Consider the following 25,094-nt stretch of genomic DNA (forward strand, 5'->3'; position numbering starts at 1 on the left):
GGGTGGACACACTAACCACAAGGCCACTGGTTAAATCCTTCCAATCTCAGGGTGGACACACTAACCACAAGGCCACTGGTTAAATACAATTCTGTTTTTCTCCTCCATCCAACAGGACAGCTAACCTGTCATAGTGGTCATCATGGATCTATATGACCCTCAGACGCTAGGCATCATGGTATTTGGAGGCTTCATGGTCATCTCAGCCCTCGGTATCGTTCTGGTCTCCACCTTCTCCATGAAGGTAGCCTAACTGTTGTTAATGTAATAATGTATGCCATTTTAGCAAACGCTTTTATCCAAAGCGACTTATTCATGCATGCAGAATTTATTTGTATGGGTGGTCCCAGCGGGAATGGAACCCACAATGGGTTCCAATGGGTTCCAAGCACCATTCTCTAACAACTGAGCCATGTTGTTGGGGTAATAATGTCTAAATGTGAACTGTTATATGTTGTCTCCTTCTCCATGAAGGAGACCTCATATGAGGAGGCGCTGGCCAAGCAGCGCAGAGAGCTGGGTAAGACGGTGCCTCTGGGACAGCTGACCAAGAAGGACAAGAAGAAGGAGAAGGTAAGACGAGATCAAACGCAACTCTACCCAAATGTTACTCTAGCTCTGTGTTGCCCCAGTATCTGTGTGTTAGAGACGTCGACGAGGAGTATGACATGCCTGCTCGAACATCCAGGAAGTGCCGATTCATACTCCCACTACACGGCTCTGCAAGTGTTAGAATGTCAAAATACGTTTTCTTTTAACTCACCAAATATTGAGTTTCGCTGAGCGTCTGTTTTTATTTACTCCCGGTACGTACGGTACATATTTCCAAAAATGGTCTAAAAAAAATAAAAATATGTTGAGGCAAACAAAAAATGCCTTTTCGGGAGCTCCAATGACATTACTGTTGCGCACCGATCTGAAGTCCAACCACTCAATAGTGTCAATAGCACCTCGTTGTGGCTGCCGGTGTTCATGCTACACCACTGCTTCTAAAACTATAAGTTAATGATGTGTCAAATAAATGATCTCCAGCTCAGGACTCCAGCTGTGTATTTATTTTGCTAACTTGCTAGCTAAGTTGGCTAGATGTCAAGATCAATCTTCATGGTCACAGCAGAGACATTCAACCCCCTACTGGATGAAGATCTACTTTTTGTTTTTAAAGAAGTAGAGCCTCTTGTGTGCACTTCCGCTAATACCGTATGCTACAGAAATGGTATGACGGTATGAACATCTGTGTTTGAGGACACATACTGTAGCACATTGTGATTGTATAATACATGTTCTAAATTAAATGTATTCTTATTATCATTAAGGCGTCTGAGAAGAAGAACCGGGGTAAGAAGGAACACAAGCCTAATGGGAAGCTTCCAGAATTAGAACTAGAGGATATCCCAGTGGCCGAGCCTGAACTAGCCCCAGAACCCGTTTCTGCCCCCGAACCTGCCCCTGAACCTACCCCTACCGCTGCTCCCGAACCAACCCCTGCTCCAGCTCCCCCCGTTGTAAAGGCCTCCCCTGCTCCAAAGAAGAAGAAAGAGAAGAAGATGATGGCTAAGGTTGAGCCAGCCCTGGCTGCTCCTGCCCCAGCCCCCATTGCCCCCTCCAAGCCTACCCCTGCCGCAGCAGCCCCCATAGCCCCCTCCAAGCCTGCCCCTGCCGCAGCAGCCCCCATGGCCCCCTCCAAGCGCGCCCCAGCCGCAGCAGCCCCCATAGCCCCCTCCAAGCCCGCCCCTGCCGCAGCAGCCCCCATAGCCCCCTCCAAGCTCGCCCCTGCCGCAGCAGCCCCCATAGCCCCCTCCAAGCCCGCCCCTGCCGCAGCAGCCCCCATAGCCCCCTCCAAGCTCGCCCCTGCCGCAGCAGCCCCCATGGCCCCCTCCAAGCCTGCCTCAGTCCTGGAGGCTGTCACCAAGGAGGTCCCTGTGATGGCAGTGCCCCCGGTGGGCTCCCAGCGGACGGCATCCAAGGCTCAGGAGACAAAGGCACATGACCTTTCCAAGAAGAAGGCGTCCTCCAAGAAGAAGACAGAGTCTGGTAAGGAAGTTTGCCTATTTTCAATCATTTTATATCCTAGTTATTTTGTCCGATAACTAGAGCAGCACAACTGTTGATAATACAGCATGTTTAGGTTCCATTTCTAACTAGTAGGCTATTGGATTAAGATAAATATTTCTTAATTTTTGGAATGGATTGGAAATTAAATATTATTTATTTACTCTAAATAGTTAGTGCTTATCTAGGATTATAAACTGGGTGGTTAGAGCAGTCTAATTTGTTTAAAGCCTACATGTATAGTAATTTTTGTATTTTTAATTGTTTAGTCTGTCTTTCGGATGGGACGTTAAACGGGTGTCCTGACTCTCTGTGGTCACGTAACGATCCCATGGCACTTATCGTAAGAGGAGGGGTGGTCAACCCCGGTGTCCTGGCTAAATTCCCAATCTAACCCTCATACCATCACGGTCACCTAATCATCCCCAGTTTACAATTGGCTCATTCATCTCCGCTCCTCTCCCCTGTAACTATTCCCCAGGTCGTTGCTGTAAATGAGAACGTGTTCTCAGTCCAACTTACCTGGAAAAATAAGGGTTAAATAAAAAATGTAAAATTGTTTAGTCTGTTCAGGCTCTGTCTGTAAGTTGTACCTGTCAAGATACCATTCTTCCTTCTGTGGGTCATGTTGTGTGACGGACGGACGGACAGTCAGTCAGACGGATACAGTGATAACGGCTAGACAGGATGTTACAAGATATCTCTTTGTTTGAACGGCTGAACATGGGCTTCTAGGCAGGAAGTACTTTAGCCATAACACAAACACTACTGTAGTCCTCCTCCTATGGGGCTTTTCCTTCTAGACTTACCCCCACACCAGGGTATCACCAGTGTTTCATCTTAATGTCCGCTTTGTCAGTTGACACAGCCTCTCAGTAACCCAGATAGTAGGCTGTTTCTCTGGTTTCCAGAGGGCTGTCTCTGTCTGGTGCCACTCTGCCCCAACGACCACTCAGCCTGGTGTACAGCTGCCCAGGTCCCCGCCATGAGAGTTTGGGAGTTTACCCACAGCTTTCAGATCAAATCAAACTTTATTTGCCACACGCGCTGAATACAGCAAGTGAAGACTTTACTGTGAAATGCTGACTTACAAGCCCTTAACTAACAGTGCAGTCCAAGAAGAGGAAAATATTTACCAAGTAGGCTAAAATAGAAAATAATCATAAAAAGTAACACAATAAGAATAACAATAACGAGGCTATATACAGGGGGCACCGGTACCGAGTCAGGGGTGCGGGGGTACAGGCTAGTTGAGGTAATCTGTACATGGTGGTGGGGGCGAAGTGACTATGCATAGGTAACAAACAAACAGCGAGTTGCAGAAGTGTACAAGAGGGGGGGGGGGGGTCAATGTAAATTTCCTGGTAGCAATTTTTATGAATTGTTCAGCAGTCTTATGGCTTGGGGGTAGAAGCTGTTGAAGAGCCTTTTGGTCCTAGAATTGGCGCTCCGGTACCGCTTGCCGTGCGGTGGCAGTGTGATTGAGATTGCGTCATCTGTTGGGGCGGTATGCGAATTGGAGTGTGTCAAGAGTGTCTGGGATGCTGTTGTGAGCCCTGACCAGCCTTTCAAAGCACTTAATGGCTACCGACGTGAGTGCCGTGGGGCGGTAATCGTTTAGGCAGGTTACTTTCGCTTCCTTGGGCACATGTAGGTATTACGGACTCGGTCAGGAAGAGGTTGAAAATGTAAGTGAAGACACTTGAGCGCATGTGCAGTTGGTCCGCACATGCATTGAGTACATTTCCTGGTAATTCGTCTGGCCCCGCGACTTTGAATGTTGACCTGTTTAAAGGTTTTGTTCACATCGGCTACCGAGAGCGTTATCACACAACCATCCAGAACAGCTAGTGCGCTCATGCATGCTTCAGTGTTGCTTGCCTCGAAGCGAGCATAAAAGGCATTTAGCTCGTCTGGTATGCCCGCGTCACTGGGCAGCTTGCGTCTGGGTTTCCCTTTGTAGTCCGTAATAGTTTTTAAGCCCTGCCACATCCGATGAGCGTCAGAGCCGGTGTAGTAGGATTCAATCTTAAAACTTCTTGTAACTCCTGTATTGACGCTTTGCTTGTTTGATGGTTCGTCGGAGGGCATAGTGGGATTTCTTCTAAGTGTCCGAGCTAGTCTCCTGCTCCTTGAAAGCGGAAGCTCTAGCCTTTAGCTCGTTGCGGAGGTTGCCTGTAATCCATGGCTTCTGGTAGGGATGTGTACGTACAGTCACTGTGGGGACGACGTCATCGATGCACTTAGTCATCGGCTTCATCAATGAGGTGGTGTATTCCTCAATGCCATTGGATGATTCCCGGAACATATTCCAGTCTGCGCTAGCAAAACAGTCCTGTAGCTTAGCATCTGCATCATCTGACCACTTCCATATTGAGCGAGTCACTGGTACTTCCTGCTTTAGTTTTTGCTTGTAAGCAGGAATCAGGAGGATAAAATTATGGTCAAATTTGCCAAATGGAGGGCGGGGGAGAGCTTTGTATGCATCTCTGTGTGTGGAGTAAAGGTGGTCTAGGATTATTTTTTTTTATCTCGTTGCACATGTAACATGCTGGTAAAACTGATTTAAGTTTGCCTGCATTAAAGTCCCCGGCCACTAGGAGCGCCGCTTCTGGGTGAGCATTTTCTTCTTTGCTTATGGCCTTATAGAGATGGTTGAGAGCGGTCTTAGTGTCAGCATCGGTCTGTGGTGGTAAATAGACGGCTACGAGTAATACAAATGAGAACTCTCTTGGTAGAGAGTGTGGTCGACTGCTTATCATAAGGTACTCTACCTCAGGCCAGCAATACCCTGAGACTTCTTTAATATTTCGGACATCGTGCACCAGCTGTTATTGACAAAAAGACACCCCCACCCCTCGTCTTATCAGAGGTAGCGTCTCTGTTCTGCCGGTGCATGGAAAATCCCGCCAGCTCTATATTGTCCGTTTCTTCGTTCAGCCACGTTTCGGTGAAACATAAGATGTTAGTTTTTGATATCCAGTTGGTGAGATCATCTTAACAGAAAGGTCATCCATTTTATTTTCCAATGATTGCACGTTTAGCAAGGAGAATGTGAAGACATTGGGAGTTTACTCGCTCGCCTCCGGCTTCTCAGAAGGATCCCCGCTCTGCGTACCCTTTTCCGCCGTCTTTTCTTCACTCAAAAGGTGTGGATCTGGGCGTGTTCCAGTGAAAGCAGGATATCCTTCTCGTCGGACTCGTTAAAGGAAAAAAGTTTATTCCCTGTAATCCACACAATAAGTTACACAACGCTAAAAAACTAACAAAATTGCACAATTGGTTGGGAGAATGTGAAACGTCAGCCATGTTTTTCGGCGCCATGCTTTCCATTAGGCAGAAATAATAAGCATATTAGACATTTACTATTACACATGTTTTTCCTTTCATTTATGGCCTTTTATCTCTCAAACATCCCACAGAGACAACTTAGTTGTGTAAAATGTCAGTGAAACTGAATAAAATACCCAGGGCTGCCCGATAGTGCTGTGAAGCTAATGGAACTATGGATGACGGTTATTGATGAGACAAATGACCGAGGTCACACTTACAATCCTTCCTGAGTGGATATGGTGCTGTTGCAGGGAGGGAGGCGTTGCCTAGGCAACCAAAGACTCGTTTGCTGCAACTCCTTGCATGTGTCAGCAAGGAGCAACAAAGTAAATTTCATCACGGGTCAACTGCTTGAATGCACGGCCGACCCGTCTTCAGTCCGCTGTTCTTTTCTACTTTATAAACAGTTATGACAGGTCATTTATTTTAATGACGATCTTCATCCATAATTGTCATTACAAGATTATACAGTAATTGTGCCTACTGCCTAACCCAGATCTAGCCTAGGCAGTGCATGAAGTTCCCTCCCCTGTTACTTAGCCTGCAGGCAGTGCAGGAAGTTCTCTCTCCTTTTACTTAGCCTGCAGGAAGTTCCCTCCCCTGTTACTTAGCCTGCAGGCAGTGCAGGAAGTTCCCTGTTACTTAGCCTGCAGGAAGTTCCCTCCCCTGTTACTTAGCCTGCAGGCAGTGCAGGAAGTTCCCTGTTACTTAGCCTGCAGGAAGTTCCCTCCCCTGTTACTTAGCCTGCAGGCATTGCAGGAAGTTCCCTTCCCTGTTACTTAGCCTGCAGGAAGTTCCCTCCCCTGTTACTTAGCCTGCAGGCATTGCAGGAAGTTCCCTTCCCTGTTACTTAGCCTGCAGGAAGTTCCCTCCCCTGTTACTTAGCCTGCAGGCATTGCAGGAAGTTCCCTTCCCTGTTACTTAGCCTGCAGGAAGTTCCCTCCCCTGTTACTTAGCCTGCAGGCAGTGCAGGAAGTTCTCTCCTCTGTTACTAACCCAGCTCTAGTCTGCCGGCAGTGTGAGAACTCAAACTCTTAACGAAGGCAGACCAATCAAGAGTAGGATTATTTCACATGACCTTTCACCCCTCACCTTACCACAGACACCTTGGTGAGAGCTTTTCCCAGTAGGGAAATGGGGAATGATGTGTTTTCTGTCAGGTCTGTCTTCATTGTTTGATGACGTACTGTGTGTTTTCATTGGTGTAATGGTATGTGATCATGTTTCCCTCTCCTTAGCTATAGCAGCTGACTTATAAGAACATTTGTCCCTCCCTCTTTTTCTCGCTCTCTCTCCCCCTTTTTCTTGCTATTTCTCCCTCTTTTTCTCGCTATTTCTCCCTCTTTTTCTCGCTATTTCTCCCTCTTTTTCTCTCTCCCTCTTTTTCTCTTTCCCCCTTTTTTTCTCACTCTCTCCCTCTTTTTCTCGCTCTCTCCCCCTTTTTTTACCCCTCTCTTTTGCACTCTCTCACTCTGTAGTGTTGGACTCTGGTCTGGATTCCCCCCTGTTCCTGCCCTACAAGGCCCTGGTCTCTACCGTTAGCAGTATGGTCTTCAGTCAGGGAGAGGCCCAGCACCTCCAAGAGATCCTCTCTGACAAGGCTGGCATCAGACAAGACACCTGGCACATGGTAGGACCGTGGGTGGGGTGGGAGATACCACTGAGCGGTTATTATATGACCCAGAATGGGATGGGAGATACCACTGAGCGGTTATTATATGACCCAGAATGGGATGGGAGATACCACTGAGCGGTTATTATATGACCCAGAATGGGATGGGAGATACCACTGTGGGATTGAAGGGGGATTTGAATAATGTCAGGCTTGGAGTGGCGGGTAGGGAATTCGGCAGGGCACATGGTAGAGAGGAGACGTCATTCGAAGGGGTTAGAGCGGGGGTGGTTTGGGACGGGACAAACCACTGTGTCGACGGCAGGTAGCTTAACGGTTAAGAGTGTTGGGCCAGTAACCAAAAGGTTGCTGGTTTGAATCCATGAGCCGACTAGATAAAAAACATCTGTCTGTGCCCTTGAGCAAGGCACTTAACCCTAATTGCTCTGTTAGTCGCTCTGGATAAGAGCATCTGCTAAATGACTAAAATACTGTTTAAATGCATGGGGGGGGGTGTGTCAGACTCAGACGCACTACAGATGCTGATGTTTATGGTGACGCTGTGTGTGGTAATCAGGCTACTCAGAAGGGCGACCCAGTGGCTGTAATGAAGAAACAGTTGGAGGAGAATCAGAAACAGCTCACTACTCAGCAGGAGGATGCTTCTGCAGCCAAGAACAGACTCCGGGAACTCAGCAGGGTAACACACACACACACACACACACACACACACACACACACACACACACACACACACACACACACACACACACACACACACACACACACACACACACACCAAGGTAAAACACACGTTGAGAAGATCTCTGAAAGACCACGTATTAACCACATACAATAGAACTCCCCATGAATGTGTTGGACCATTGTTTACCTCGGTCTTTGTCTAGGAGCTCTCGGGTCTCTGTCTCTCTAGGAGCTGTCTGATGGTGTGGTGTGTGTCTCTCTCTCTGCTCGCTATAGGAGCTCTCTGCTGAGAAGTCCAAGGTAGCCAGTGTGGAGACAAGGCTGAGTTCCCAGCTCTCGTCCAGGGAGCAGGAGATGATCGCCCTGCAGGCTCGTATGCAGGCCTCCTACCAGGACCACGTAGCCCAGACACAGAAACTCAACGCCAAGGTACTAATGTACATGAGAATAGTAGAATACGGGCCTCCTACCAGGACACTCTATCCCTGTCGGCCTCTTTGACTTTCTCTCAATTGAATTAAATGTGCTTTATTGGATTTAAATGAATTATGCAAAGATTGCCAGAGCATTCAAAAACGAAGTGAAAAGTAAAATCCCTTCCTCTCAGGTCCTCAGTCTTCAGGAGCAGTTGGAGTCTGGTCCCACGGCCCAGCTGACTCGTCTGCAGCAGGAAAACTCTATTCTCAGAGACGCACTGAACCAGGCCACAAGCCAGGCAGAGAGCAAGTAGGTGTCTTCTCCTACCCTAACCCCTAATCAGGCCACAAGCCAGGCAGAGAGCAAGTAGGTGTCTTCTCCTACCCTAACCAGGCCATAAGCCAGGCAGAGAGCAAGTAGGTGTCTTCTCCTACCCTAACCCCTAACCAGGCCACAAGCCAGGCAGAGAGCAAGTTGGTGTCTTCTCCTACCCTAACCAGGCCACAAGCCAGGCAGAGAGCAAGTATGTGACTTCTCCTACCCTAACCAGGCCACAAGCCAGGCAGAGAGCAAGTAGGTGTCTTCTCCTACCCTAACCAGGCCACAAGCCAGGCAGAGAGCAAGTAGGTCTCTCCTCCTACCCTAACCCCTAACCAGGCCACAAGCCAGGCAGAGAGCAAGTAGGTGTCTTCTCCTACCCTAACCCCTAACCGGGCCACAAGCCAGGCAGAGAGCAAGTAGGTGTCTTCTCCTACCCTATCCCCTAACCAGGGCACAAGCCCGGCAGAGAGCAAGTAGGTGTCTTCTCCTACCCTAACCAGGCCACAAGCCAGGCAGAGAGCAAGTAGGTGTCTTCTCCTACCCTAACCCCTAACCAGGCCACAAGCCAGGCAGAGAGCAAGTAGGTGTCTTCTCCTACCCTAACCAGGCCACAAGCCAGGCAGAGAGCAAGTTGGTGTCTTCTCCTACCCTAACCAGGCCACAAGCCAGGCAGAGAGCAAGTTGGTGTCTTCTCCTACCCTAACCAGGCCACAAGCCAGGCAGAGAGCAAGTAGGTGTCTTCTCCTACCCTATCCCCTAACCAGGGCACAAGCCCGGCAGAGAGCAAGTAGGTGTCTTCTCCTACCCTAACCAGGCCACAAGCCAGGCAGAGAGCAAGTAGGTGTCTTCTCCTACCCTAACCCCTAACCAGGCCACAAGCCAGGCAGAGAGCAAGTAGGTGTCTTCTCCTACCCTAACCCCTAACCAGGCCACAAGCCAGGCAGAGAGCAAGTTGGTGTCTTCTCCTACCCTAACCAGGCCACAAGCCAGGCAGAGAGCAAGTATGTGACTTCTCCTACCCTAACCAGGCCACAAGCCAGGCAGAGAGCAAGTAGGTCTCTTCTCCTACCCTAACCCCTAACCAGGCCACAAGCCAGGCAGAGAGCAAGTAGGTGTCTTCTCCTACCCTAACCCCTAAGCAGGTCACAAGCCAGGCAGAGAGCAAGTAGGTGTCTTCTCCTACCCTAACCCCTAACCAGGCCACAAGCCAGGCAGAGAGCAAGTAGGTGACTTCTCCTACCCTAACCAGGCCACAAGCCAGGCAGAGAGCAAGTAGGTGTCTTCTCCTACCCTAACCAGGCCACAAGCCAGGCAGAGAGCAAGTAGGTGTCTTCTCCTACCCTAACCCCTAACCAGGCCACAAGCCAGGCAGAGAGCAAGTAGGTGTCTTCTCCTACCCTAACCAGGCCACAAGCCAGGCAGAGAGCAAGTAGGTGACTTCTCCTACCCTAACCCCTAACCAGGCCATAAGCCAGGCAGAGAGCAAGTAGGTGTCTTCTCCTACCCTAACCCCTAACCAGGCCACAAGCCAGGCAGAGAGCAAGTAGGTGACTTCTCCTACCCTAACCAGGCCATAAGCCAGGCAGAGAGCAAGTAGGTGTCTTCTCCTACCCTAACCCCTAACCAGGCCACAAGCCAGGCAGAGAGCAAGTAGGTGTCTTCTCCTACCCTAACCAGGCCACAAGCCAGGCAGAGAGCAAGTAGGTGACTTCTCCTACCCTAACCAGGCCACAAGCCCGGCAGAGAGCAAGTAGGTATCTTCTCCTACCCTAACCTCTAACCAGGCCACAAGCCAGGCAGAGAGCAAGTAGGTGTCTTCTCCTACCCTAACCCCTAACCAGGCCACAAGCCAGGCAGAGAGCAAGTAGGTCTCTTCTCCTACCCTAACCCCTGAACTAAGCCATCAGCCAGGCAGCAAATAGGTTGCTCCCCCTGTCCTTTGTCCCAGCCCCTAAACCTTTTAGTAAGAAGAAAACATTTGAGAATAAACCATAATCTGGTGTTTTGAGAGTGCAAATGGAACTGCAGATCAAATACATTATGGTCTAGGGTTACTAGGGTCTAGGGTTACTAGGGTCTAGGGTCTAGGATTACTAGGGTGAGGTTCTGCTGTGGCGTGAGGTTCTGCTGTGGCGTGAGGTTCTGCTGTGGCGTGAGGTTCTGCTGTGGCGTGAGGTTCTGCTGTGGCGTGGGGTTCTGCTGTGGCGTGGGGTTCTGCTGTGGCGTGGGGTTCTGCTGTGGCGTGGGGTTCTGCTGTGGCGTGGGGTTCTGCTGTGGCGTGGGGTTCTGCTGTGGCGTGGGGTTCTGCTGTGGCGTGGGGTTCTGCTGTGGCGTGGGGTTCTGCTGTGGCTGGAGGTTCTGCCGTGGCTGGAGGTTCTACTGTGAAGCCCACGGCGTGAAAAGCAAAACAATACCTGCACTTGTCTTTTTTCCTAATATCACTGATTTTGGTGAAAACTACTTTCAGGAAAAATGTACTTGCTACAACTGTGTGGTTGTTTCCTGTAGATATCTTTAGATGAATACATTTAACTGTAAGTTGCTCTGGATAAGAGCATCTGCTAGAGGACTCAAATGTAAATGTCTCTCCTCAGACAGAATAGTGAGCTGGCCAAGCTGAGACAGGATTGTGCCAAACTGACCAAGGACCTGGAGGAGAAGAGTGTAAGCCTTCAGACTGATGAGATCATCAGGACTGGCCTGGAGGCCAAGGTGTCTTGTGTAGAGAAACAACTGTCTTCACTACAGGTAGGACTCGCACACGCACACGCACACGCACACGCACACACACACACACACACACACACACACACACACACACACGGTCAGACTGATGACTACATCTGGAGAGTGGGCTGGAAGCTGCCAGTTTGCTGAGAGCCTCACCTGGCCTTACCTACTGGCTGCCCCCCCCCCCCCCCCCTCCCACACACACAAACACACACTCATTTTATAATCATATTGTCATCAAAGGTCTCTGTCTCTCAACCCTTATCTATTGGCTGGTCCCCTTCACCCCTCTAAAGTGCCGGTAATGGGGGATAGATCTCAGATGGGTTTGTAATCACAGAGCTGTGTGTTGGACTGGAATGCAACCACAGAATAATGGGGCTGGCTGCTGGCTGTAAGGGAATGCTTTTCTCTCTCAGCACCAGATGGAATGTGTGCTACGTGCCCAAGCAAGGCAGTACTCCATTCTGCATATGCTGTCTGCAAAATGGCCGCCATCTAATCTAACTGACTGTATGTATACTGTACATCAGACTGTTTGCTATATGGAATCTACTACGGTTACTACTACGGTTACTGCTACTACATGGGGTCAATTTCACACCATATGTATTGAATTCAAAAGTAAAAATAATCGTGAACATAAAAAATATAGTTGAGAATCTAAACATATTTTTTGAGGACGGGTGAAATAATGGCTGTTAAAATCGAAAACCAAACAATTGAAAGCAAAATGTAGAGAATTGTAAATAAAAATAAGACCTCAAAAGGCTGCTGCTAAGGCTCGTACAGCAGGGTCAGGTAACTTTACTCCATTGTTGACATTTGCAACTGCCTGACCTGCACAGAGTTTAAAACACTAGCACACCCAGCTGTGTTTAGTACATAAGCTACATCCTAATGCAAGGGGGCGCAAAGTACAGCCCATGGGCTGGAGAGGCGAAGGTCGAGAGCCGTGCGTCCTCCGAAACACGACCCAACCAAGTCGCACTGCTTCTTGACACAACGCCCGCTTAACCCGGAAGCCAGCCGCACCAATGTGTCAGAGGAAACACTGTGCACCTGGCGACCGTGTCAGTGTGCACTGCGCCCGGCCCGCAACAGGAGTCACTAGTGGGCGATGGGACAAGGATATCCCGTCCTGCCAAACCCTCTCCTAACCCGGACGACGCTGGGTCAATTGTGCGCCGCCTCATGGGTCTCCCAATCATGGCCAGCTGTGACACAGCTTGGGATCGAACCTGGGTCTGTAGTGACGTCTCAAGCACTGCGATGCAGTGCCTTAGACCGCTGCGCCACTCTGGAGGCCCCCGCAAATTGATTTGAACAATTGGTCCCCTAAAAAATGTGGCCCTAAAGCCAACAAGTTTGCCATCCCCTGTCTTAATGGAATGTTGTTTATCATGGGATGTAGCTAATGTACAAAACACAGCTGGGTGTGATCCCATGATAAACAGCATTCCATTAGGATCTCATCCGGCTGTGTTTAGGACATTAGCTGTATCCCAATGGAATGCTCCTTATCATAATGTGTGGAGTGAGCCGGTCTTTTACTTGACGGTCAAGACTTGATGTTTAATCATTTTAACTATGATCTCTTCTTGTATCAGCCCTGAAGTTTATCATCAGAATGTTATGTAATTAAAGGGCCTATTAGTGAATTCATACACTCCAGTTCCTTATCGCCATGCCAGTATCCTTATCCGTCTGTTTTTGTGCTCGCTCGCTCTCTCTTGCTCGTCAGTTTTATAGTTCCTACTAACTCTGTAGCTGGACAATGTCGTTGAGATATTGTATTTATCCTCTGCTGCCCTCTGGTGGCGAGTGAAGTGTGCACCCTCCTTCCATAATCAAGCCGGCCTTGCAGATACAGTAGCGAGACCATAACAAGAAGAGGCTCAGTCAGTACAGATTAGCAACGCCAAGGGTCGTGGATTCCATTCCTACTGGGACCACCCACATGTAAAAATCTATTCACGTGTGACTTAAGTTGCTTTGGATCAAATTTTCAGCTAACGGCATAAGATGGATGTCATAACTTACCCTGAGCACACTGTCACTGCAGTATCACAGAATACTGTCTGCAGTGTGACAGCGTGCTCAGGGTATCACAGAATACTGTCTGCAGTGTGACAGCGTGCTCAGGGTATTACAGAATACTGTCTGCAGTGTGACAGCGTGCTCAGGGTATTACAGAATACTGTCTGCAGTGTGACAGCGTGCTCAGGGTATTACAGAATACTGTCTGCAGTGTGACAGCGTGCTCAGGGTATTACAGAATACTGTCTGCAGTGTGACAGCGTGCTCAGGGTATTACAGAATACTGTCTGCAGTGTGACAGCGTGCTCAGGGTATTACAGAATACTGTCTGCAGTGTGACAGCGTGCTCAGGGTATCACAGAATACTGTCTGCAGTGTGACAGCGTGCTCAGGGTATTACAGAATACTGTCTGCAGTGTGACAGCGTGCTCAGGGTATCACAGAATACTGTCTGCAGTGTGACAGCGTGCTCAGGGTATTACAGAATACTGTCTGCAGTGTGACAGCGTGTTCAGGGTATTTACAGAATACTGTCTGCAGTGTGACAGCGTGTTCAGGGTATTACAGAATATGTCTGCAGTGTGACAGCGTGCTCAGGGTATTACAGAATACTGTCTGCAGTGTGACAGCGTGTTCAGGGTATTTACAGAATACTGTCTGCAGTGTGACAGCGTGTTCAGGGTATTTACAGAATACTGTCTGCAGTGTGACAGCGTGTTCAGGGTATTACAGAATACTGTCTGCAGTGTGACAGCGTGTTCAGGGTATTTACAGAATACTGTCTGCAGTGTGACAGCGTGTTCAGGGTATTACAGAATACTGTCTGCAGTGTGACAGCGTGTTCAGGGTATTTACAGAATACTGTCTGCAGTGTGACAGCGTGTTCAGGGTATTTACAGAATACTATCTATGTCTATCAGGTCAGTCATGCTGAGAGTGAACAGGAGCTGCAGAGGAGGCTGGAGGAGGTCAGTGAGGAGTTGAGGAGTTCTCAGAGGAACCTGGAGAAAGCCCAGCAGGATGCTACCACCCTCTCAGGTAAAGTATTATTCACGTTTCAAGCCGTGTTTCTTCAAATTCCAGTGGGCTAACGAGGGGCATGAAGCGAAAGTTCTCCGTTTGAAATCCACGTGAACTCGTACTGAAACTTACCTGAAGTTCCACCTTCAAAATGTACTTGGATGATTTAATAAACTGACCAACGGAACAAATCAGAGTACCTATAGTCACGTTATTTTTTTTTCACTGACAATCTTAACCTACATTTTTTTATTTATTCTTCTTTAAAATTGCAGGTGAAATAAGGTATTTTTTGACTATTTGATTAAAAAAATGTTGATAGTTTATAGCGCTGTCTGCTATCCCTGCAGATCTTCAGGTCCATCTGGGCAGTGTAACGGATGATCTGAAGGAACGTGGGGCCCAGGTGGAGGCCCTCACAGCCCAGCTGGAGCAGACTACGCTTGAGAAGGGACAGCTGGAGGACCAGGTGGGATCCATTAATGTTCTTCTCGAGGCCAGCCAGAACAGAGACGAGAATGAGGACTTGGAGGTGAGTTATCAGACTAGATAATATGATATTATGGTTTAGGTAGGAGTCTAGACTGCTCCCGACCAGCACTTGCACACTGCGCGAGCCAGTCCTTAGTAGTGCCAGAGAGGTTTAAAACCCATAGACTCAACATGCATTTACTTCCTGTAAACATCCACGATGAAGACTCAGAGCACCGACAATGGGAGAGTGGCAAATTCATTCAAAGTATTTGCAGGAAGTAATCACAAGTGTGGAGTGGTCTGTTTCCACACCTCTCTGGGGCTAGTAAGCATTAATCTTGTCCCGAGATGGCGTGGTGATGGAAACCATGTTATCCACTGTTCTTCTTTGATCCACAGACATTCTAAAGATGTCTGAATGTATGTTTGTTTATGTGTTTTTTTGTAGGATAAATCCACTGAGTTGGAACGGCTAAAGATCAGGTACTTTCTGATCCTCATCATTCTCTCTCTATATAGATGTGGAGTTGGTCTTTTCTCAACAACACCAATCATTTCTCTTCCAGTCTTCAAGACCGAGACGGTCAGCTGGCGTCACTCCAAGAGGAGCTGAAGCAGCTCAGAGAAATGAAACGGGAGGCAGCTATAACTGCCGTGAGTATCTCAACTCTCAAGACAGTCTCTGTTCTGTTGTCACTGTGCTAGTGGGATGGCCATGAACTTTGGCAAGCTGAATCGGTTATTTTTCTATTGATTCACTAGCTGAATCGGTTATTTTTCTATTGATTCACTAGCTGAATCGGTTATTTCTCTATTGATTCACTAGCTGAATCGGTTATTTCTCTATTGATTCACTAGCTGAATCGGTTATTTCTCTATTGGTTCACTAGCTGAATCGGTTATTTCTCTATTGGTTCACTAGCTGAATCGGTTATTTCTCTATTGGTTCACTAGGTGAATCGGTTATTTCTCTATTGGTTCACTAGGTGAATCGGTTATTTCTCTATTGAGTCACTAGCTGAATCGGTTATTTCTCTATTGAGTCACTAGCTGAATCGGTTATTTCTCTATTGAGTCACTAGGTGAATCGGTTATTTCTCTATTGGTTCACTAGGTGAATCGGTTATTTCTCTATTGAGTCACGAGCTGAATCGGTTATTTCTCTATTGAGTCACTAGCTGTTTAGAATATTTACATGTATTTATTCAGACATGTATACATTGGAAAGAGCCCTCTTGTTTCCAAAGAAGGGTATTGAGAAAACTATAGATTTAGTTTTTCTAAATATCTTCTCATTCTGTCGCGACAGGAGGTCACTACAGCTGAGACCGAGCAGGCACCTAACAGGTACGTCTAGTCCCCCCTCTACCTGTTTAAAATCATCCGTTTGATTCAGTCACCAGCTTTGTTTAATTCTGCTATTACGTACTGGAACATTCTCATAAGTATCTCTCTTTTTATTTTAGTGAGGACAGAAGCCTGGTGGTATCCCTTCAGGAAGAACTGAAGCAGCTTAAAGAAGAGCTGGAACAACTACTAAACTCTCCCGTAGCTCCCCAAAGTGTTGAGCTAAAATCGGTACCGTTTCTATATTTACACAACAGTTTTTCCATTATGAATATTGACATGTTCTCATGGTTAACTTGGGTTTGACATATAGCCTAGTGGTTAGAGAAGTGAGTCTGCAAAAAAAAAAAAATCTGGCAACCAAAGAGTTGCTTTTATCAAATCCTAGATGCCTTTGCCTGCCGTTATGCCCTTGAGCAAGGTACTTTACCTTCCCACCACAACTGCTCCATGGCGCCCAGTGTGGCAGGCCCCTGCTCCAATGTGTGTGCGTGTGTGTGCGTGTGTGTGTGTGCGTGTGTGTGCGTGTGTGTGTGTGTGTGTTTTTCAGAGGGTTTGGGATAAAGCAGACCAATAAAGTCATCTTAATGTTGAATTTTTTATTTTTTTTACCAGGCTGATGTCTCAGGAGAGTCTGATCAGCTACTCAATGGGTATGTTATCATTTTATTGATGCCTTGTTCCACGGTAATACATTTACCAGGGGACAGAGCAGTGACTTGTTCCACAGTAATACATTTACCAGGGGACAGAACATTGACTTGTTCCACAGTAATACATTTACAGTGACTTGTGACTTGAATAGGACTGTCAGTTATAGTAGTTCTAGTCCTATGTCTTGTGCTCAACTCTACAAAAAAACAACTATCAATTCAATCCAGCTGTATTACAGTAAAACACGGCATTGTCTAACGCTGGTTAACCATGTGCTCTTCCATCCAGTCTGGAGAAGACGGAGAGCCAGGAAGCATCGCTAGAAGAGGAAGGGATGCAACTTAAAGAAAAATCTGAACAGGTCCAGAGTAACACCACTGTAAGTGCCCCCTTTCCTCTCCTACAGTCACCTTAGCCTGGTCCCAGGCCTGTTTGTGCTGTATAGGCAACTCCTATTGCCGTTTGGTATGACAATGACCATAGGATTTGGCAAGACGGCACTAACAGACCTGGGACCAGGCTATAGTTTCCCTGCTTGTCTAGCAACATGATCTGGTATCAGTGAATGATCTGTTTTGATTTCAGCCGTCTGACAACACAGCAGAACTGGCCGCGCTACAAACCAGGTACATGGAACGTTGCTCATCACCAAACCCACTTATCATTTTAAATTGTTCTTTCCCTTATGGAATATCAAAATCAAACTGGATTCAAAGTGTCTTCAAAATGGCTATACACTTTCCAGTAAAACAATACAAATGAAGCAATATGGGATTTTGGCTCTTCTATAGAAAAAGGAAACTAACCAGTTTCTGTCCCTTGGTTCTTCGTTAGTCTGGCAGAGAGAGAAGATATGATGAAATCACTACAAGAGGAGCTAAGGGAAGCCAGGGACCAATCACAGAAGGTACAGGAGATCCTCGCTCAGGTCCAGCAGAGCCAAGAGTCCCAGCCGAGCACAGAGCTGCCGGTAAGACTGAGCCATAATAATAATAAATTATTATTGATTGGTCTGGTCTGACAAAGTCATGGTTATGCAGTCTGTAGTATGTTATCAATGTATAATGCAGTCTGTGTAGTGTCTGGTTTTTAACCTTTACCTGTAAGCCAGAGCGCCAAAGACAAATATAACATTTTAATAAAATGTAATGGACTTTCTTATTGGTTCTGTCTGTGGTGTTTTGATTCCAGGAGCTGTTGGAGAAACTGAAGGAGGCAGAGAACAGCCACGGGACACTGCAGGCACAGTGTGACCAGTACAGGACAGTTCTGGCTGAAACGGTAAGGACTTACACTGATACAACATGCCCAATTGGTCTACCATCACCTGCATCTCTAAATAAACTAGACATTTGGTCCACAGCCTTTTTTACAACAAAAGACAATGGCGTGTTTGATTGCGAGAGACTGAGGTGTGGAATGGGAAATGGATGTGCTGAATTTATCACCCAACGCCTGCATCGATAAAGATGTGAAACAAAACCTCCTCCTTGCATAAAAACACACGTGTGTGTGAGAGAGTTATGGTCTACATGTCATGGATCTGTCGCCCTCCACAGGAAGGAATGCTGACGAACCTTCAGAATAGTGTTGAGGAGGAGGAGCTGGTGTGGAAGTCCAAGATGGCCGACTCTGAGGACCAGTTGAAGAAGGTGAAGAAGCAGTGTTTTTAATTTCTTTTAAATATCTCCTATCTTCTGTAATCCTTGGGCATGGCTGTACAATTGTCTCTGTCTTTGGCCCTGTTCTAAACCACACCCTCTCTACTCACACTAGGCCCTGGAACAAGTGCACACTCTGGAGGAGAATGCAGAGAGCTTGAAGACAGGAAACCAAAGCATAGAACAGGTATAATAAATAAATACATTTTCACCTGAAGGGGTTTATCATAATGCTTTGTGTGATATGTTTTAATATCAGGTCTGGTGTAGTGACTGTCTGATGGATGTTTTAATATCAGGTCTGGTGTAGTGACTGATACTGTCTGATAGATGTTTTAATATCAGGTCTGGTGTAGTGACTGATACTGTCTGATGGATGTTTTAATATCAGGTCTGGTGTAGTGACTGTCTGGTGGATGTTTTAATATCAGGTCTGGTGTAGTGACTGATACTGTCTGATGGATGTTTTAATATCAGGTCCGGTGTAGTGACTGATACTGTCTGGTGGATGTTTTAATATCAGGTCTGGTGTAGTGACTGATACTGTCTGGTGGATGTTTTAATATCAGGTCTGGTGTAGTGACTGATACTGTCTGGTGGATGTTTTAATATCAGGTCTGGTGTAGTGACTGTCTGGTGGATGTTTTAATATCAGGTCTGGTGTAGTGACTGTCTGATGGATGTTTTAATATCAGGTCTGGTGTAGTGACTGATACTGTCTGGTGGATGTTTTAATATCAGGTCTGGTGTAGTGACTGATACTGTCTGATAGATGTTTTAATATCAGGTCTGGTGTAGTGACTGTCTGATGGATGTTTTAATATCAGGTCTGGTGTAGTGACTGATACTGTCTGATAGATGTTTTAATATCAGGTCTGGTGTAGTGACTGTCTGGTGGATGTTTTAATATCAGGTCTGGTGTAGTGACTGTCTGGTGGATGTTTTAATATCAGGTCTGGTGTAGTGACTGATACTGTCTGATGGATGTTTTAATATCAGGTCTGGTGTAGTGACTGATACTGTCTGATAGATGTTTTAATATCAGGTCTGGTGTAGTGACTGATACTGTCTGATAGATGTTTTAATATCAGGTCTGGTGTAGTGACTGATACTGTCTGATGGATGTTTTAATATCAGGTCTGGTGTAGTGACTGATACTGTCTGATAGATGTTTTAATATCAGGTCTGGTGTAGTGACTGATACTGTCTGATGGATGTTTTAATATCAGGTCTGGTGTAGTGACTGTCTGGTGGATGTTTTAATATCAGGTCTGGTGTAGTGACTGTCTGGTGGATGTTTTAATATCAGGTCTGGTGTAGTGACTGTCTGGTGGATGTTTTAATATCAGGTCTGGTGTAGTGACTGATACTGTCTGGTGGATGTTTTAATATCAGGTCTGGTGTAGTGACTGATACTGTCTGATGGATGTTTTAATATCAGGTCTGGTGTAGTGACTGATACTGTCTGATAGATGTTTTAATATCAGGTCTGGTGTAGTGACTGATACTGTCTGATGGATGTTTTAATATCAGGTCTGGTGTAGTGACTGATACTGTCTGATAGATGTTTTAATATCAGGTCTGGTGTAGTGACTGATACTGTCTGATAGATGTTTTAATATCAGGTCTGGTGTAGTGACTGTCTGGTGGATGTTTTAATATCAGGTCTGGTGTAGTGACTGTCTGGTGGATGTTTTAATATCAGGTCTGGTGTAGTGACTGTCTGGTGGATGTTTTAATATCAGGTCTGGTGTAGTGACTGATACTGTCTGATGGATGTTTTAATATCAGGTCTGGTGTAGTGACTGATACTGTCTGATGGATGTTTTAATATCAGGTCTGGTGTAGTGACTGTCTGATGGATGTTTTAATATCAGGTCTGGTGTAGTGACTGTCTGGTGGATGTTTTAATATCAGGTCTGGTGTAGTGACTGATACTGTCTGATAGATGTTTTAATATCAGGTCTGGTGTAGTGACTGTCTGGTGGATGTTTTAATATCAGGTCTGGTGTAGTGACTGTCTGGTGGATGTTTTAATATCAGGTCTGGTGTAGTGACTGATACTGTCTGATAGATGTTTTAATATCAGGTCTGGTGTAGTGACTGATACTGTCTGATGGATGTTTTAATATCAGGTCTGGTGTAGTGACTGATACTGTCTGGTGGATGTTTTAATATCAGGTCTGGTGTAGTGACTGATACTGTCTGATGGATGTTTTAATATCAGGTCTGGTGTAGTGACTGATACTGTCTGATAGATGTTTTAATATCAGGTCTGGTGTAGTGACTGATACTGTCTGATAGATGTTTTAATATCAGGTCTGGTGTAGTGACTGATACTGTCTGATAGATGTTTTAATATCAGGTCTGGTGTAGTGACTGTCTGGTGGATGTTTTAATATCAGGTCTGGTGTAGTGACTGTCTGGTGGATGTTTTAATATCAGGTCTGGTGTAGTGACTGTCTGGTGGATGTTTTAATATCAGGTCTGGTGTAGTGACTGATACTGTCTGGTGGATGTTTTAATATCAGGTCTGGTGTAGTGACTGTCTGGTGGATGTTTTAATATCAGGTCTGGTGTAGTGACTGTCTGATAGATGTTTTAATATCAGGTCTGGTGTAGTGACTGATACTGTCTGATGGATGTTTTAATATCAGGTCTGGTGTAGTGACTGTCTGGTGGATGTTTTAATATCAGGTCTGGTGTAGTGACTGTCTGGTGGATGTTTTAATATCAGGTCTGGTGTAGTGACTGTCTGAGATGTTTTAATATCAGGTCTGGTGTAGTGACTGATACTGTCTGATGGATGTTTTAATATCAGGTCTGGTGTAGTGACTGTCTGGTGGATGTTTTAATATCAGGTCTGGTGTAGTGACTGATACTGTCTGGTGGATGTTTTAATATCAGGTCTGGTGTAGTGACTGTCTGGTGGATGTTTTAATATCAGGTCTGGTGTAGTGACTGTCTGGTGGATGTTTTAATATCAGGTCTGGTGTAGTGACTGTCTGATAGATGTTTTAATATCAGGTCTGGTGTAGTGACTGTCTGGTGGATGTTTTAATATCAGGTCTGGTGTAGTGACTGTCTGATGGATGTTTTAATATCAGGTCTGGTGTAGTGACTGTCTGATGGATGTTTTAATATCAGGTCTGGTGTAGTGACTGATACTGTCTGATGGATGTTTTAATATCAGGTCTGGTGTAGTGACTGTCTGATGGATGTTTTAATATCAGGTCCGGTGTAGTGACTGATACTGTCTGATAGATGTTTTAATATCAGGTCTGGTGTAGTGACTGTCTGATGGATGTTTTAATATCAGGTCTGGTGTAGTGACTGTCTGATGGATGTTTTAATATCAGGTCTGGTGTAGTGACTGTCTGATGGATGTTTTAATATCAGGTCTGGTGTAGTGACTGATACTGTCTGATGGATGTTTTAATATCAGGTCTGGTGTAGTGACTGATACTGTCTGATAGATGTTTTAATATCAGGTCTGGTGTAGTGACTGTCTGATGGATGTTTTAATATCAGGTCTGGTGTAGTGACTGTCTGATGGATGTTTTAATATCAGGTCTGGTGTAGTGACTGATACTGTCTGATGGATGTTTTAATATCAGGTCTGGTGTAGTGACTGTCTGATGGATGTTTTAATATCAGGTCTGGTGTAGTGACTGTCTGGTGGATGTCTTAATATCAGGTCCGGTGTAGTGACTGTCTGATGGCTGTTTTAGTAATGGACTCCTCACTCTTTCCCTCTCTGCAGCTGAAGGAGCAGGTGATGCTTCTGGAAGCCCAGTTGGAGAAACAGTCTGAGACGGAGGACGAAATGGCACAGGTACACATCTACATCCGTTACGGCCGGCAGGCAGCCTAACAGTTAGAGCTTGTCCAAATCCCCGAGCCGACCAGGTGGAAATTACGTCGACGTGAACTTGAGCAAAGCACTTAACGGTGACCCTGGAGCAATCAGGGTTGATGATGGCAGACCCTAACCCCACTCTCCGATGGTGTCTCTCAGGGTGTTGGGATATGCCCAAAAAAACACATTTTCCTGTGTGTGTGTGTGTGAAATAGGACACATACAGGCACCCACCAAACGTATTATTGTTATTATATAGACCATAGATGGGTACACAAGTTATACACATCAACATTCATATAGTAGAAGCAGTCAGAAAATATCACCGGTACACTGACTAGGTAAGACATCATCCTATATCACAAGGCTGTTTTCTGCTCCGTCTCTCTAAATCACATGGCTGATAGTGAGCGACCATAGAATGTAATACATTACGGAGTCTGTCTGTTCTGTGTGTCTGTCCTCCAGTTGAAGCAGCTGCTGTCAGATTCTCAGAGCCAGCTGGAGTCAGCCCAGACGCAGGCCCAGACGCAGGCCCAGACGCAGGCCCAGACGCAGGCCCAGACGCAGGCCCAGACGCAGGCCCAGACGCAGGCCCAGACGCAGGCCCAGACGCAGGCCCAGACGCAGGCCCAGACGCACAGGGAAGAGCTGGCTACGGTAAGTGTGAGTGCGCACCTGTTTCCTGTGGTCCTGATCGGAACATCAGCGGGTCGCTTGTTGAGGTCAACTTAGTTTGTGTATCAGTTTCTGTATCCCAGTTCCCTCCCTCTTGTCCCTAACCCCTGGAGCTTCCTGTTCCAGGTCAGAGGTCAGCTGAGCGAGGCGACGGAGCACGCTCAGAGCCAGAAGGCGGTCCCTGAGGCTGGGGCACAGAACGGCCCATCAGAGCCCGAGGTCAGGATGCATCGGAGGTTATAGGTCATGGGGCATCTTTTTACTGCCGGTCTGCTCTGCTGGAGCGTCCTGGAAACTGGTCGCTACCACAATAATATAGTCATCAGCACATTCTAATTAGGAAGGTTTATGATAGGGATGAACATTTCAGTCAATTCTGCTGCCGACTAACCGACCATCATTAACCAATTAGCAAACGGTAACATTTTGTTCCAAATTGTAAAAATTATGTGACAACAGAAAATATTATGCATGAATACACAGAATGTGCTTTATTTTATTTTTAGATGAATTGATCTCAGTTAAATGTGGAGGGGGAATCTAAAGATACAACATCTAGGATGGGTTGTTAATATGACCAGACGAAAGAAAGTTGATTATGAAAACCAGTAGAACCGGAGAAAAATGCTGGTTTCAACGGCTTATGAGTCTTTATAAAATACAAATAATTGCCTCCACATTTCTATGGTGTGATTTTGACTTTGAAGCAAAAGGTGAAACATTTCTCATCATATGAAGTAAAAAAATAAATAAAATCTCCCAGGTTTCCAACAATTAAGTATATGATTTCAAAATGCACACGGTCTCCAGCTTAGATTGCAAGGTGGTGGGTGATGCGCTGATAGCCTGCCTACTGTATTGCCTATCCACTAAAATAGGTGAATGGAGGATACGCTTCAATCAGGAGTTGAAAAATACAAATAGTAGCAATAGAAAACTCCTTTAAAAAAATACTATTTAAAAAAAATCGTGGCCATAAACTCTGTTTTGTTGCGCAATGACTGGGCTTATAAGAGCGTGTTTCACTCCAGCAGCAACCAGCTGTTAGAGGAGCTACGGAGTTAAACAAGGCTGTGTGTGTGTGATTATATACACAGTACCAGTCAACAGTTTGGACACCTACTCATTCCAGGGTTCCATTCATTCCATATTTTTACTATGTTCTACATTGTAGAAAAGTAGTGAAGACATCAAAACTATGAAATAACACATATGGAGTCATGTAGTAACCAAAAAAGTGTTAAACAAATCAAAATATATTTGAGATTCTTCAAAGTAGCCACCCTTTGCCTTGACAGCTTTGCACACTCTTGGCTTTCTCTCAACCAGCTTCATGAGGTAGTCACCTGGAATTCATTTCAATTAACAGTTAATAGTTAATTTGTGGAATTTCTTTCCTTAATGTTAATGCATTTGAGGCAATCAGTTGTTGTGACAAGGTAGGGGTGGTATACAGAAGATAGCCCTATTTGGTAAAAGACCAAGTCCTGTTTAATGGCTATTTCTCCAAGAAGGAGAGTGATTGAGTGCTGCATCAGATGACCTGGCCTCCAGCATCACCCGACCTCAATCCAGTTGAGATGGTTTGGGATGAGTTGGACCGCAGAGTGAAGGAAAAGCAGCCAACAAGTGCTCAGCATATGTGGGAACTCCTTCAAGACTGGAAAATCATTCCTCGTGAAGCTGGTTGACAGAATTCTAAGAGTGTGCAAAGCTGTCATTAAGGCAAAGGGTAGGTTCTTTGAAGAATCTCAAATATAAAATATATTTTGATTTAACACTTTTTTCCCCCATTTATTTTTTTGGGAGGTTACAACATGATTCTATATGGGTTATTTCATAGTTTTGATGTCTTCACTATTATTCTACAATCTAGAAAATAGAGAAAATAAAGAAACCCTTGAATGAGTAGGTGTGTCCAAACTGTTGACTGATACTGTGTGTGTGATATATGCCGAACATACGAGAGCGGCCTTAGCAACACAGCTATTCCTAGGCGTCAGACTTGCGTGTGTCACCGTCAACCTGGGTTGTTTCTCTCGGTCAAGAATGTTGTGAGGCCAGTGTCTTGACTTTGTCGGTGTTATTATTAATGTATTATTCTAGGCAGTAAGTCCAGTCTGTCCAGTTCTCTCCGTACGCAGCAGCTGCTAGCCATGTGCTGTGTTTGTTTTAACCACCCAGTGTGTTG

General features: G+C 46.0%; 1 protein-coding gene across 8 annotated transcripts in view; it reads left to right on the forward strand.

Annotated features, from left to right (window-relative positions):
* LOC129828601 (ribosome-binding protein 1-like) overlaps positions 1-25,094 on the forward strand; it is a 40,566-nt gene that overhangs the window by 6,549 nt on the left and 8,923 nt on the right. For 5 of the 8 annotated variants that reach the window (XM_055889654.1, XM_055889658.1, XM_055889659.1 and 2 more), the window contains exons 2-24: positions 116-244; positions 475-573; positions 1,317-2,034; positions 6,864-7,015; positions 7,575-7,697; positions 7,979-8,131; positions 8,310-8,428; positions 11,035-11,188; positions 14,131-14,248; positions 14,581-14,762; positions 15,224-15,358; positions 16,014-16,051; positions 16,171-16,282; positions 16,667-16,704; positions 16,994-17,084; positions 17,291-17,331; positions 17,540-17,675; positions 17,897-17,986; positions 18,265-18,357; positions 18,482-18,553; positions 22,130-22,201; positions 22,694-22,885; positions 23,030-23,122. In XM_055889654.1, the coding sequence (XP_055745629.1) occupies positions 143-244; positions 475-573; positions 1,317-2,034; positions 6,864-7,015; positions 7,575-7,697; positions 7,979-8,131; positions 8,310-8,428; positions 11,035-11,188; positions 14,131-14,248; positions 14,581-14,762; positions 15,224-15,358; positions 16,014-16,051; positions 16,171-16,282; positions 16,667-16,704; positions 16,994-17,084; positions 17,291-17,331; positions 17,540-17,675; positions 17,897-17,986; positions 18,265-18,357; positions 18,482-18,553; positions 22,130-22,201; positions 22,694-22,885; positions 23,030-23,122 (3,123 nt within the window). In that variant the 5' untranslated portion in view covers positions 116-142. Of the gene's footprint in view, positions 1-115; positions 245-474; positions 574-1,316; positions 2,035-6,863; positions 7,016-7,574; positions 7,698-7,978; positions 8,132-8,309; positions 8,429-11,034; positions 11,189-14,130; positions 14,249-14,580; positions 14,763-15,152; positions 15,188-15,223; positions 15,359-16,013; positions 16,052-16,170; positions 16,283-16,666; positions 16,705-16,993; positions 17,085-17,290; positions 17,332-17,539; positions 17,676-17,896; positions 17,987-18,264; positions 18,358-18,481; positions 18,554-22,129; positions 22,202-22,693; positions 22,886-23,029; positions 23,123-25,094 lie in introns of all 8 variants that reach the window. The other 3 variants (XM_055889660.1, XM_055889661.1, XM_055889657.1) reach the window with 2 other exon arrangements.

The sequence above is a fragment of the Salvelinus fontinalis genome, chromosome 30 (genome assembly GCF_029448725.1).
Source record: "Salvelinus fontinalis isolate EN_2023a chromosome 30, ASM2944872v1, whole genome shotgun sequence".
Lineage (NCBI taxonomy): Eukaryota > Metazoa > Chordata > Actinopteri > Salmoniformes > Salmonidae > Salvelinus > Salvelinus fontinalis.